Consider the following 13622-nt stretch of genomic DNA (forward strand, 5'->3'; position numbering starts at 1 on the left):
TATCAAAATAAAATGACACAGTGCAGGTTTGCTGTGGTAAAAAATAGAGGTGCACAGAATGGAAATGTTGGTGCCGAAACTGAAAATGCAGGATGCGCTTGGCCGAAAACTGAAAATGACAGTTATAAAGATGTAAAAAATAAATATATATGCCGTATTTATCGGCGTATAACATGCATTTTTTCTCCCTTAAAATAGGAGGGAAATCGTGTGTGCATGTTATATGCCGATATAGGGCTGCCTCGGAGGGCAAGGAGGGAACTTGCGCTGACGAAATACAGAGCAGCGATCTACTGTGGGCTTGGCTCGCAGTCACACCCAGTCCCGCTCTCTGAACAGCTCCTAGCATTAACGTCCCAGCATTGGATCAGTGTTATGTCCGTCATAAGAGCTGAGCCAAGGGGGAGGGGGGACTGGGCGTGACTGCGAGCCGAGTACACAGGAGATCTGGCTCTGTCTTTTGAAGGCTGCAGATGGGCACAGATTAGCCTGCAATTATGGACAAGGCTGCAGATAGGCACTGATTATGCAGTAATGATAGGCAAGGCTGCAGATGGGCACTGATCAGGCTGGAATGATGGGCAAGCCTGCAGATGGGCACTGATTAGACTGCAATGATGGGCAAGGCTGCAGTGATAGGCAATGGCGAGGCTGTAGATGGTCACTGATCACACTGCAGTGATGGGCAATGACAAGACTGCAGATGGGCACCGTTCAGGCTGCAATGATGGGCAATGGTGAGGGTGCGGATGGGCACTGATAAGGATGAATTGATGGGCATTGACTCTTATTTTGCTTAAAAATTCTTTGTTTAAAATTCGTTTTTTTTCCCCTGAAACTTCCCTCTTAAAATTAAGGTGCGTGTTATACGGCAATAAATATGATATATATATATTGTATTTTGGACTTTTAATATTATGAATTTAAATGAATTTGAATTCATTGTCGGCCATTATTGGCACCTTTAACCCAATGAAACTCAAGAAAAATGTATCCCTCCAAATTTTATGCATGCCCTCACACTGGTCCGTTGTGCTTCCATTGTGGTGTTAAAAATCCAGCTTGCTACATTGTTGGTGAGGAAAAAAAAACAACGCACCTCCCTGTTGAAATGCATTTAAAATACAGCAAGAACACATCAATAAAGAAACAGTGTTACATTTTTGATGCAGTTTTTGCATCACATGACCTATAAAAAACAAACCATAAACACAGTAAAATTGTATTAAAATCGTGGCAAAAGCACATGCTTTTTTAGCACCTTTGGCTAAATGCCGATAACACCATTTTCGCCCGTTATGTTTCGGCCACTGAAACTTCCGTGCATCTCTAGTAAAAGAAAACCTCCCCATTTAAATGAATAGTAAACGCATCAAAAATGTGGAATATATACATAAAAACTGCACCCCACCCGTAGTTGCATTTTTAGTGCGGTTTTGAGTCGCATGCTTTTTTTTCACAACTGCAAACCGCACTGGCAACATGCTAAAAATGCAGCAATAGCGCATATGCATTTTCATTGCATTTTTGCAACAGAGCAGTGTGAAAGCAGCTCTACTAAGGATGGCTGAACGGCCTTATATTACTGATGATCTGAGCTCACGTTCGATGTGCTTTCCGACACAAAGTAACTATAGCAACAGTTTCTGTTTGTGGATGTGTTGCGTTGCATTGGACTTCTGATATTTATCTGTAATGAATAAAAAAAAAGAAATGACAAAGGGCTTCTGTGGCATGAGGTGTACCGTTGTCCTGTGCAGGGTCTGGGAAATGTCACTGTCCTACACTTTACAAGTAAACATTCCCTCAAAGTTTATTCGATGTGGTCTTATGACTTTTGACGCAGTTTTTCCCTCCGGCGCTCCTAATTTTAATTGACTTGTGCACCATCCTTCAAAGAGCTGCTCTGCTGCCATTTAGTTAAAAGTTTTACTTTTACATGTCCTGCGGGCACTCGTGTTCTTGAAACTGAGCAGCTTGTTTATGTTTGGCCAATGCAATTTGCTGTTCAGACGATGTTCCATTAAGTGACTATTGGGTCTGCAATCCAATTTAGGATATCAGCTTAATCCCCTTGGACATGCATGCTTGAGTGATTATTGACTCCTCATTGCGAAGCTGATACTCTGCTTCCAGGTGAATTTAATAGCGTGGATGAGGCTGCTTGGAAAGTAAGCGGCAAACCATTAGCGTGCTCTGGGTTTTAGGCTAACTAAAGGAAATCAAAAGATGTTCAATTTTTCTGCTCAACTCATTAGACTTTACGAGTTCAAACCCAACCAAAACATAATTATTATTTTTTTTCTTTCCTGTAAAGTAGGGATATCAAAACCTTAATGAGGTTTTTATTGCTGTGACCCCATTAGAGAAATTTCCTGTTACTTCCTCTTTCAATGACAGGGAATGTGACAGGTTTCGGAAGTGATGGGAAAATCTCTTCAATGGATATCGAAACGGCAACAAAAACATTTTTTTTTTTTTTCTTTTTTAACTTTTTGTTTCGTTTAGAGAGAGTTGGTTTAGTAGAGAGAATTAGAACTGCAACTTTTGTTGCAGTTTGTGTCCCCCCTAATTTTTTGTCCTTCAGCAGGATCTGATGGGATATTTTCCTATATTTGACAAAACTAAAACTTGCTACAAGTTCTACCCCAGCCACACTGTAATCCAAAGTTGGGCTCCATTTACACCTGAGCGTAGCAATTTACTGGCCGTTTTCGGGCGTTTTTTTTTTAAAGCATTTTTGCTGCGTTTTAGAAGTGTATTACAAGCCTTTTACATCTTCAGCCTTTTGGTTTAGCCAATAGAAAGCTCTAGGGGGAAGAGATGTAGAGGAAATTAGGGGTAGAGAGCTGCTGTTTGAGCAGGCGTTTCTATTGAAGTCCATGGGGCCAAAAACTCTTGTAATCTGCCAAAAAGCTGCTCATGTACTTATTCGAGCTTTAGATGTTTTGCTTCAGGTGATGGAAAGCTCAGATGTGAACAGGGCCATTGAAATTAATGGGATTTGGCTTGTTGAGCGTTTTAGAGCTACCAGATTTGAGCAGAAAATCGCTCAGGTGTGAATGGGTCCTTAAAGTGATATTAGTCTTGTTTTTTTTTTTTTTTGTTTAAAAATAAACATGTTATACTTACCTGCTCTGTGCAGTGGTTTTGTACAGAGTGGCCCATATCCTCCTCTTCCCAGGTCTCTCGCTGGTGCTACTGGCCCCTCCCTCCTGCTGAGTGCCCCCACAGCTAGCAGCTTGCTATGGGGACACCCGAGCTGAGCCACTGCTCTGTGTGTCCACTCAGACATGGTGGCATTGTGTGGCCCTGCTCCCTCTCTTTCCTCATTGGCTCACTGACTTTGACTGCAGTGAGCGCCAATGGCACCTGCTGTTGTCTCAGTCAATGAGGAGGGTAAGTCCTGGACAGCGAAGGCTCTTGTGCAACATCACTGGATCGAAATGGGGCTGAGGGGGGGGCTGCTGCACACAGAAGGTTTTTCATCTTGATGCAAAAAATGCATTAAGATAAAAAAAAAACTTCTATCTTTAGAACCACTTTAAAGTGATATTAAAACTTTGATTTTTTTGTATTAAAAATAATGAACACGTCATACTTGCCTGCTCTGTACAAAGGTATCTTCTCCTTCTTGGGTTGCCTGGATCGACCTCTTCAGAAAGTGCCCCCATAGAAAGCTGCTTTATATGGGGGCACTCAAGCTGAATCGCTGCTTCTATTGACACAGACAGGGCGGCTCGGTCTCAGCCCCACCTTCCTCTTCACAGAATTTGATTGGCAGCAGCGTCAACCGATGGCTCCCACTGCCTTCAATTCTGCCCAGGGAGAGAGCGGAGGGTGCCGCTGCTCTCTTGCACATCTCTGGATCGAGATCCAGCTCATGTAAGAGTAATGAGGTGCTGGGGGGAGATTCTGCAGCACAGAAGGTTTTTTACCTTAATGCATTGCATTAACCACTTCCCACTGGGAGGACATCCATGGAGGTCCCTCAGTTTCAGTGGTTATACCAGAATGATGCCTACAACTACCGGCATTATTCTGGTATGTAATCTATTCTGGTATGTACATTTGCAGCCAGCGATTCTCTTTCTTGCAGAAATGATCTGAGCGGCTAAGTAGCCACTCGATCACTTCAGTGGGCGGCGGAAGTTCTCCAAGTGCAGCATCGTTGCCACATTATCACAGGAAGCTATATTAGGTGGATATTACTGGCAGGCCCAACAGGTATTTGTGGGACTTTGCAGGGCGGCTAAGGCAAAACTGTAAATGCCTATGCACTTATGAATAAATACTGCAGAATTTTTATTTTTTAGTGGGAGGCGATAACTCTGTTTTATGTAAATGTAACTACATCAAGATTTTATACCAAGTGTAGGCAAACCCCCCGGCACTGGTGCCACAAGCGGCATGCAAAGCCTCTTTTGCCGGGACTCGACTCCCTCCCCATCAACAGAGCAGTGCAGGGAAGTGTCAGTGAGACACTAATGCATTCCAATTGCAGAGTTTCCCACACCTGCACTGAGGAGGAGGCACTCTGCCCCCACACATTGTAAAAGATGGGAAACATTGTTTGATTCTCTAATGCCTCGTTTCCACTGAGCGGATCGGTTCAGTACAGTACACGATTTTGAGTGTTTCCATTATGAAAGTGACCCATACAACCAAACCATATCACACCATTTAGGGTGCTGCTTCAGATGTGGGGCCATAGAAAATGGAAAATGGTATGGTACGGTTAGGGCGGAGCTACAATACATTCCACTGATTGGTGGACAGAAAAACGTCTGCCAAGCAGTGTGACGCCACGCTAGGCTTTTTTTCTAAACCCTTTATGGCCCCTGAAGGTCCGACTTGAGAATACTGTGCTCAAAAGGTTGCCTACCCCTATTTTAGACCCTTTACAGGTCAGGTAGCTCATCTAGCATTGTTATCTGCAGCCTAGGAATCGACCTTGACTAATTTTTTTACATTTCACCTTGCATGGCAAGAATCAATGTAGTAATGTGATGAAAGTCACTCCCAAGCAGTATATTGATTGAGTAAAGCCTTTGAGAGTTTAACATGGATGTAAACCCTCACATATACCCAGTGAAGTGAACAGCCTCAGATGATGCACAGAGATGAAACAAATCTCCCTATATAGGTTTTACATGTATATATTTCTGTCTTTCCCTTTCCACATTCTTTGTAAAATGCAGATCATGTTAGAAATCTTTGCTCCTCTTTCAGCAGTGGGTGTGGAGTCTCCCCCCCCCCCCCCCCCCCCTTCCTCATAGGTCAAGGAACATGCAGAGCTGAAGTCTGAATAGACAAGCTCTCTGCTTATCTACCTCTAAGCTCCCTCCCTCCACAACACAAATGTTCAACTGCTTTCATCACCTGTGTCGGAAAACTTGTCAGAAATATCTCTGCTGATAACAGAGGAATGGAGCATCAGAAAGAAATGGCACTTAGAGCTTTGGAGAGAGAAGTAAACACTGGATAGATATGCTTAGGTCAAATTTCATGAATGGGGTTTACAACCACTTTAAATAACAGTTGCACTGTTACAATATTGCTCTGCACCTTAGCTGTCTGAATAAGGCAGAGGCAGGTCTTCGAGGGGAATTGATCCATCTTGCCCCATGTCATACTATCTACCTCCATGCAGAAAATACATAAACAGCATAAGTATTCTGAGTGAAGAAAAATGTAAAGCCAGAAGAAGTGCACAACTGTGTTTTACTGTTTAGAAGGCCAGTTAAGAAGACCAATAATGTACAAAATGAAGTGTTTCATAACACTGGGAAAATCTGGAGGTGAAGTAAAAAACCCTCTAACCTAAATGTTACTATTTTGTAGAAATAGGGCCAAAGGTTTGTATTACACTATGTACGGTGAATACATGTATATAATGAAAATGTTCTATGCAAGCCAATATGCAGTATATTTTCCAACACCTAATGCTATTTTGTGTTCTTTTTATGCCTACAGAATGCAGTAGTTTCATTCAAAGAGCTGTGTGGACTTTCTCCTGTAGCTAATCTTATGCAATGTATAATGGCCTTGTCAACCCGCCTAACTGGACCTGACAACACCCCTGTGGTACTTATGAACCTCAGTGACCAGTACCCAACCATGGAGCTACAACAAGGCACTGTGCCAGAGGTCATGAAGAGGATTTTAACTGCCTATGACTCTGTGAGTATATCATTCCTTCGGCTGTCCTCAGGGACTTTCTATATACAGTAGATCTGTTTAACAGTATTCATCTGTATCCACTTTCAATTGTTATAAGGAGCATTGCTTCCTAGGGATTACTTAAAGAGGTTGTAAACCTCCAGAAAAAAACAAAACCCTGCAAGACAAAAGCATAATAACTATTACATAGTTGCATAATAGATGAGGCCGAAAAAAAGACACAAGTCCATCAAGTCCAACCTATGTGTGATTATATGTAAGTATTACCTTGTATGACCCTGTATGTTGTGGTCATTCAGGTGCTTATCTAATAGTTTCTTGACACTATCAATGCCCCCGGTTGAGACCACCACCTGTGGTAGGGAATTCCACATCCTTGCCGCTCTTACAGTAAAGAACCCTCTACGTAGTTTAAGGTTAAACCTCTTTTCTTCTAATTTTAATGAGTGGCCACAAGTCTTGTTAAACTCCCTTCCGTGAAAAAGTTTTATCTCTATTGTGGGGTCACCAGTATCGTATTTGTAAATTGAAATCATATCCCCTCTCAAGCGTCTCTTCTCCAGAGAGAATAAGTCCAGTGCTCGCAACCTTTCCTCATAACTAATATCCTCCAGACCCTTAATTAGCTTTGTAGCCCTTCTCTGTACTCATTCATTTCCAGTACAGCCTTCCTGAGGACTGGTGCCCAGAACTGGACGGCATACTCCAGGTGAGGCCGGACCAGAGTCTTGTAGAGTGGGAGAATTATCGTTTTATCTCTGGAATTAATCCCCTTTTTAATGCATGCCAATATTCTGTTTGCTTTGATAACAGCAGCTTGGCATTGCATGTCATTGCTGAGCCTATCATCTACTAGGACCCCCAGGTCCTTTTCCATTTTAGATTCCCCCAGAGGTTCTCCCCCCAATGTATAGATTGCATTCATATTTTTGCCACCCAAATGAATTATTTTACATTTTTCTACTGGCAACCTCATTTGCCATGTAGTTGCCACCCCATTAATGTGTTCAGATCTTTTTGCAAGGTTTCCACATCCTGCGGAGAAGTTATTGCCCTGCTCAGCTTAGTATTGTCCACAGATACAGAGATTGAACTGTTTACCCCATCCTCCAGGTCGTTTATGAACAAATTAAACCGGATTGGTCCCAGCACGGAACCCCGGGGGACCCCACTACCCACTCCTCGCCATTCTGAGTACTCCCCATTTATCACCACCCTCTGAACTCGCCCTTGTAGCCAGTTTTCAATCCATGTACTCACCCTATGGTCCATGCCAACAGACCTTATTTTGTACAGTAAACGTTTATGTTAAACTGCGTCAAATGCTTTTGCAAAATCCAGATACACCACATTTACGGGCCTTCCTTTATCTAGGTGGCAACTCACCTCCTCATAGAAGGTTAATAGATTGATTTGGCAAAAACGATTCTTCATGAATCCATGCTGATTACTGCTAATGATACTGTTGTTATGAAATACTTACCTTTAGAATGAAGCTGTTGCAGCAGTCCCCGCACACGGCTGACACGACCAAAATCTGCCCCTGGTTCCTGGGCTCCGACACTGTGACTGGGCCATGATGATGTCACTCCTGCACATACGCACGGGTGCTTCCGTTCACAGCACAGGGTTTGAAGTGAACGGCGCCCGAGGGCCGTTCCTTCAGAGCACATGCACCAGTGATGTCACTGGCTGCAGGCACTGTAAATATCCCCTAAACTGGACAGGTTTAGGAGATAATAAGGCTTACCTATAGGTACTTGTCAGCAGAGGATGTTTACTTCCTCTTTAACAACTTCAGCCCCGGGAAGGATTTGCCCCCTTTCCGACCAGGCCATTTTTTGTGATACGCCACTGCGTCGCTTTACCTGATAATTGCGTGGTTGTGCAACGTTGTACCCAAACAAAATTGACGCCCTTTTTTCCCCCCCCACAAATAAAGTTTTCTTTTGGTGGTATTTGATCACCTCTGCGGTTTTTATTTTTGGTGCTGTAAACAAAAACAAAAAAAGAGCGACAATTTTGCAAAAAACACAATATTTTGTACTTTTTGCAATAATAAATAATCCCAATTTTTTTTTTATCATTTTTACCTCAGTTTAGGCCAATATATATTCTACATATTTCTGGTTAAAAAAAATTGCAATAAGCATATATTTATTGTTTTGCGCAAAAGGTATAGCGTCTACAAAATAGGGGATAGATTTATGTCAGTTTTATTATTATTATAGTTTTATTTTTTTACTAGTAATGGTGGTGATCAGCGATTTTTATCGTGACTGCGACAGATCAGACACTTTTGATGCTATTTTGGAACCATTGACATTTATACAGCGATCAGAGCTAAAAATAGACATTGTGATTACTGTATAAATGACACTGGCAGCGAAGAGGCTAACACTAGGGGGATGATCAAGGAGTTAACTGTGTTTCCTGGGTGTGGGACTGTAGGGAAGATGGGACTGACTAGGGGAGGAGAGAGATCGGTGTTCATACTTAGTAAGAACACACGATCTGTCTCCTCTCCCCTGAGAGAACCGGGATTTGTGTGTTTACACACAAAGATCACAGTTTTCGATCTGTCACGAGCGATCGCAGGGGCCCGGCGTTCATCGCGCCCACTGGTCATGCACATCGGCTTCAAGGACATGCAGCGGTGCGCCTGCTGTGACATCTTAAAGGAGCGACTTACAGCTACGGCCATTTACTCAGCCGCACCAACCTGCCGCAGTATAACTGCGGCGGCTGGTCGGCTAGTGGTTAAAGTGTTACTAAACCCAGGACCCTGCATTCACTATATCTGGTTTCCCACAGTACACAGAACATGGAAATGCAATTATTTTGGTAAATATAAAGTGCAAAATACCTTTTTTCACTCACCAGCAGTTAGAGCAGTCTTGTGACTTCTATCAGTGTCTGGTTAAAGCTTGTAGGTTGAGTTTTCATTCTACTCTGACTTTCCTGTGAGGCTGCAGGACCCTGACCCTCTGGACAGTGCTGATCAAATGCATCTTCCCAAAATAAAATAAAAACTCGCTAGCAATATGCATAAAATTCAGCATGTGCAGCTTCCCCGGGGGGGGGGGGGGGGGGATTGTTTGGGGACTGTGGAAGAAGGGTAGGACATGAGAAGACAGGATCAAACAGCCTTTTTACACAATGCACAGGATCAACCCCTTAGGTTCCACAGTGAGTATAACAAGCATGCTTTACTGCCTATACAGACTGATTTTACTGTTGTGGGTTTTGTAACACTTTAAATTTTGTATTCTTTACATGCATTTTTTCCTGTCAGAGCAGAAGTGTTAAGATGGCCATACATTATACAATTTTCTTGTTCAATTTCCTTCAAATTTATCTTCAACTATGTAGTGCAAGGGCCTGCCTGATAGCATACACATTGGAAGTGTTTAGGTTTGACCTCATATTATATGGTTTTGGTAAATCTAAAGGAAAATTGTATAATGTATGGCCAGCCTTAGGGTGTAAGCATGTCCTATCTTTTTGAGCATAGGTCTAAAATCAGACATGCAAATGCTGTCAAATGCCAAAGATGTTGCCTGCATTATATGAAAAGTTTTGTTAATAGACTAACATTTGTTAATATACCATTTAGCCCTCCTCTGTTCTGTCAGTTTTCAGCCCTCCGCTTCCTCAAGTGTCATGTCTCCATAGGGGTTTTGCAGCTTGACATTGAGCTGCTATTTCTTTGCTGACAGGAAGAGAATACAAGTAAATACCATGGGCAGTAAACTGGCCCTTTATTTGGAAAGTTTGGAGACGCATGACATAGGCCAGTGATGGCGAACCTTGGCACCCCAGATGTTTTGAAAACTACATTTCCCATGATGCTCATGCACTCTGCAGTGTAGTTGAGCATCATGGGAAATGTAGTTCCAAAACATCTGGGGTGCCAAGGTTCACCATCACTGATATAGGCCATTATTAATTTAAATCTAGGTGGGCATAATTCAAATATTTTACTGATTTTACAATTTTATACTACTGTACTTACTCCACATTATGGTGGTACCTTATACTAAACTCATAGGGATTGTATGCTTTATCAAAACTTTCCCTTTTGGTATGTAGCTTCTTCAGTGTTGTTCTTTCCATCAAAAATGTGTTCACTTTTCACTGAGTCACTGATTTAGCTCCAGTATTCCAAGTTAAATCAGGACCAATACAACATGAAAATGTCCTGTGTAAACAAGGTTGCCTAACATAGAGGTGTTGCTTAGGTTAGGGCACCAAAGGCGTGTGCCTTGGCTTCCAGTAATGGAAATCCAGCCCTGCCCATACCCATCAATGTGTCAGTGAGCTTGCCGCAGGGAAATTTATGGTTGTGATGGAGATCAGTTTTTATTGCAGTCTTGGAAGGAAACAAAATGGCTAGAAGCTGTATGTATTGAGCTGTCAAGTTCTTCTTTATAACCAAATTATGCAATACTTGTACACTAATTATTGTTAGAATGAAGGAGAGGTATTTGTGAATCAAAAACACAATGTTATGTTGGTGGCCTCTTATCTACTAAGGATATGAGTAGATAAGAGGCCCTCTCAAGGTCTTTATTCTTGTTACTTGCTCATTAGTCCTTCCTGGACTAATGAGAGCCAATAGGAGAGCGGCTGCCTGTGCCATCCAATGCCAGTTGCCAGAGAGCGGACTGGTCTTGAAGGAGAAGGGGCTCAGGTACTGAAGCATGAACAGGTAGAGGACTGTGGAAAAAATAGTATAGGCAGCTTTGGAAGTGTCCCTGGATTCTAGAAGCAAAGTGAGGGTGGTAAGTCCTGGAAACAAGTCAATGTATTTACAGAACTACAGTGTCAGCAGGGTACAGACTGGTCATATACCCTGTAAACCATATTGTACATTATATACAGACCAGTCTGTACCCTGACAAATTGCTGTACATTATATACACTGGTCTGTTTTTCATGTACAATATGGGTTACAGGGTATATGACCAGTCTGTACCCTGCTGAACACAATATTGTTCATTGGGGTAGGCACCCTTTTAAGCACAGTGTGCCGAAAAAATGTTTGCAAAGAAATTGAGCGTGCCGATTTTTATAACAAAAAAATTTCAACTTCACACTCTCAATCGCGAAAAGGATTTTTTATAAAGTAAATGCTGTAAACTACTTTAGTAGTGAGAAATTAACATCCTGCACTCTCACGCCTCAGATCAGCCCCAATTCATTCACCTTCACACCTCAGATCGCTGTCCCTTCTGCAAATCTGTTTCACCACTGTACTACCCTGCTCATCTGCCCCGCCACTGTACCCCCTGCACATCTGCCCCACCACTGTTCTACCCTGCACATCTGCCCCACCACTCTACCCCCCTGCACATCTGCCCCACCACAGTACTACCCTGCACATCTGCCCCACCACTATACCTACCTTGCTCATCTGCCCCACCACTGTAACCCCCTGCTCAACTATCCCACCACTGTAACCCCCTGCTCATCTGCCCCACCACTGTAACCCCTTTTTCATCTGCCCCACCAATGTACCCTCTTTCTTATCTGCCCCACCACTGTAACCCCATGCAGATTTGCCCCACCACTGTAACCCCATGCAGATTTGCCCCACCACTGTAACCCTCTGCACATTTGCCCCACCACTGTAACCCCATGCACATTTTCCACACCGCTGTACCACCCTGCTCATCTGCCCCACCTCTGTAACCCCCTTTCTCATCTGCCCCACCACTGGTACCTCCTGCACATCTGTCTCACCACTGTACCCCCTGCTCTTCTGCCCCACCACTGTAACCTCCTGCTTATGTGTTCCACCGATGTACCTCCTTTCTCTTCTGCACATCTGCCCCACCACTGTAACCCTCTGCTCATCTGCCCTACCAGTGTCCCTCCTTTCTTCTCTGACCCACCACTGTACTTCCCTGTGCATCTGCTCCACTGCTGTACCCCCATGCTCTTCTGTCTCACCACTGGACCATCTTCTCATCTGTCCTAACACTGAACTTATCTGCTCATCTGGCCCAACACTGTAACCCCCTTTCTCATCTGCCCTACCACTGTACCTCCTGCACATCTGTCTCACCACTGTACCCCCTGCCCTTTTGCCCCACCACTGTAACCTCTTGCTCATGTGTTCCACCAATGTACCTCCTTTCTCCTCTGCGCCCCTCTGCACATCTGCCCCACTGCTGTAAGCCCCTGCTCAGCCATCCCACCAATGTACCTCCTTTCTCCTCTGCCCCAAAACTGAACTCCCATGCTCATCTGTCCTACCACTGTAACCCCCAGCTCATCTGCTTTTTGACACATTTACTATTGCATCAGGCTGAGCATTAATAGCAGCGGCAGTGACTGACTATTGCTCAAGCAATGGATGCAATTTCTTCTGGCAGTACCTCTGCTTTGTGCATCGGGCTCTATTCAGAAGGGGGGGTTGAAACACCCCCAAAACTGAGCTAAAAGGGTCTCCCTCAAGCTCTGGAAAGCCTACTCTTCAAATGGCATCCTCCCCTGAGAGGGGGTAGCTGGTCAGAGTGAGCATCGGGGCCATGAAATGTTTACAACTGTTTTCAACACTGCAGCCCTTGATCATTTTACTCTTTGTCCTCAGCCGTGGTAGGTTTTTAAAAGAAGTTTAGCGATTTTAAACGTATCCCAGAGTGGTTAATCGCATCCCAGTGTGGTCAAGATGCGACAGGTTGTCTTCCTTTTTCCTAAGACCCTCAGACTGAGGAACTAGGGGCAGGAGAAGACGATTCCCTCAGGGGACCATGGTGAGGCTGATGACTCCTCTTCTGAGGTGTCAATTGCGGGAGAGTCCGCTTTCACAATCTGTTAGATTGATGGTTAAATTTCTTGCTGAATGATCCGCTCCACATTTATGTACCCTCAACTGAGTGTTGGGTCTAAAGCTTCCTCAAGCTGTGCATGCCTTTTCCTGTCCATTCTTTGTTGGGAAAATTTTTTGTATCTGGAATCTCACCCAGATAAGCATTGTTTTCCATTCTAACTAGTTTTCACACTTTATCCTATGGTAGGGAAAATTCACTAAGTGGGGTATACCAGCAATTAACGCTACTAAATCCTTTGTGAGTAACTTTGACTTGTCCGCCAGACATTACTCAAATACTTGGGGATCCAATGGATAAAAGGTTGGAATTCCTATTAAAAAAAAAAAACGAAAAAAAAAAAATAATTTCTCTGGCAGGTTGAGTGTCTCAGCCTTCGCTGACAGTAATTGGTTAATCGTTGAGAAACCAGTTTTAACAAGTGTTTAAGGTTATTTTGCTCAGCTGGTCCAGGAAGCAGCTTTATGTTTGCAATAGTTGCTATGACAGATTGCACCTTCGCTAAGCGTCATGCAAGAAGCTCCTGGCTAGTCTTCACTTTTGTGGTAAGGCAGGTATCTGGGGATATTTTGGATATATCCAAAGAATTTCTAGCAAAATAAA

At 43.4% G+C, this 13622-nt stretch overlaps 1 protein-coding gene across 1 annotated transcript in view; it reads left to right on the top strand.

Annotated features, from left to right (window-relative positions):
* Window positions 1-13622, top strand: part of PLCL2 (phospholipase C like 2) — a 279279-nt gene that overhangs the window by 183358 nt on the left and 82299 nt on the right. The window contains exon 4 of the mRNA XM_077491381.1: window positions 5977-6183. Within this exon, the coding sequence (XP_077347507.1) occupies window positions 5977-6183 (207 nt within the window). The remainder of the gene's footprint in view (window positions 1-5976; window positions 6184-13622) is intronic.

The sequence above is a fragment of the Lithobates pipiens genome, unplaced genomic scaffold (assembly GCF_037356315.1).
Source record: "Lithobates pipiens isolate NorthernLeopardFrog02 unplaced genomic scaffold, aLitPip1_a1.2 Scaffold_19, whole genome shotgun sequence".
NCBI classification, from domain to species: domain Eukaryota; kingdom Metazoa; phylum Chordata; class Amphibia; order Anura; family Ranidae; genus Lithobates; species Lithobates pipiens.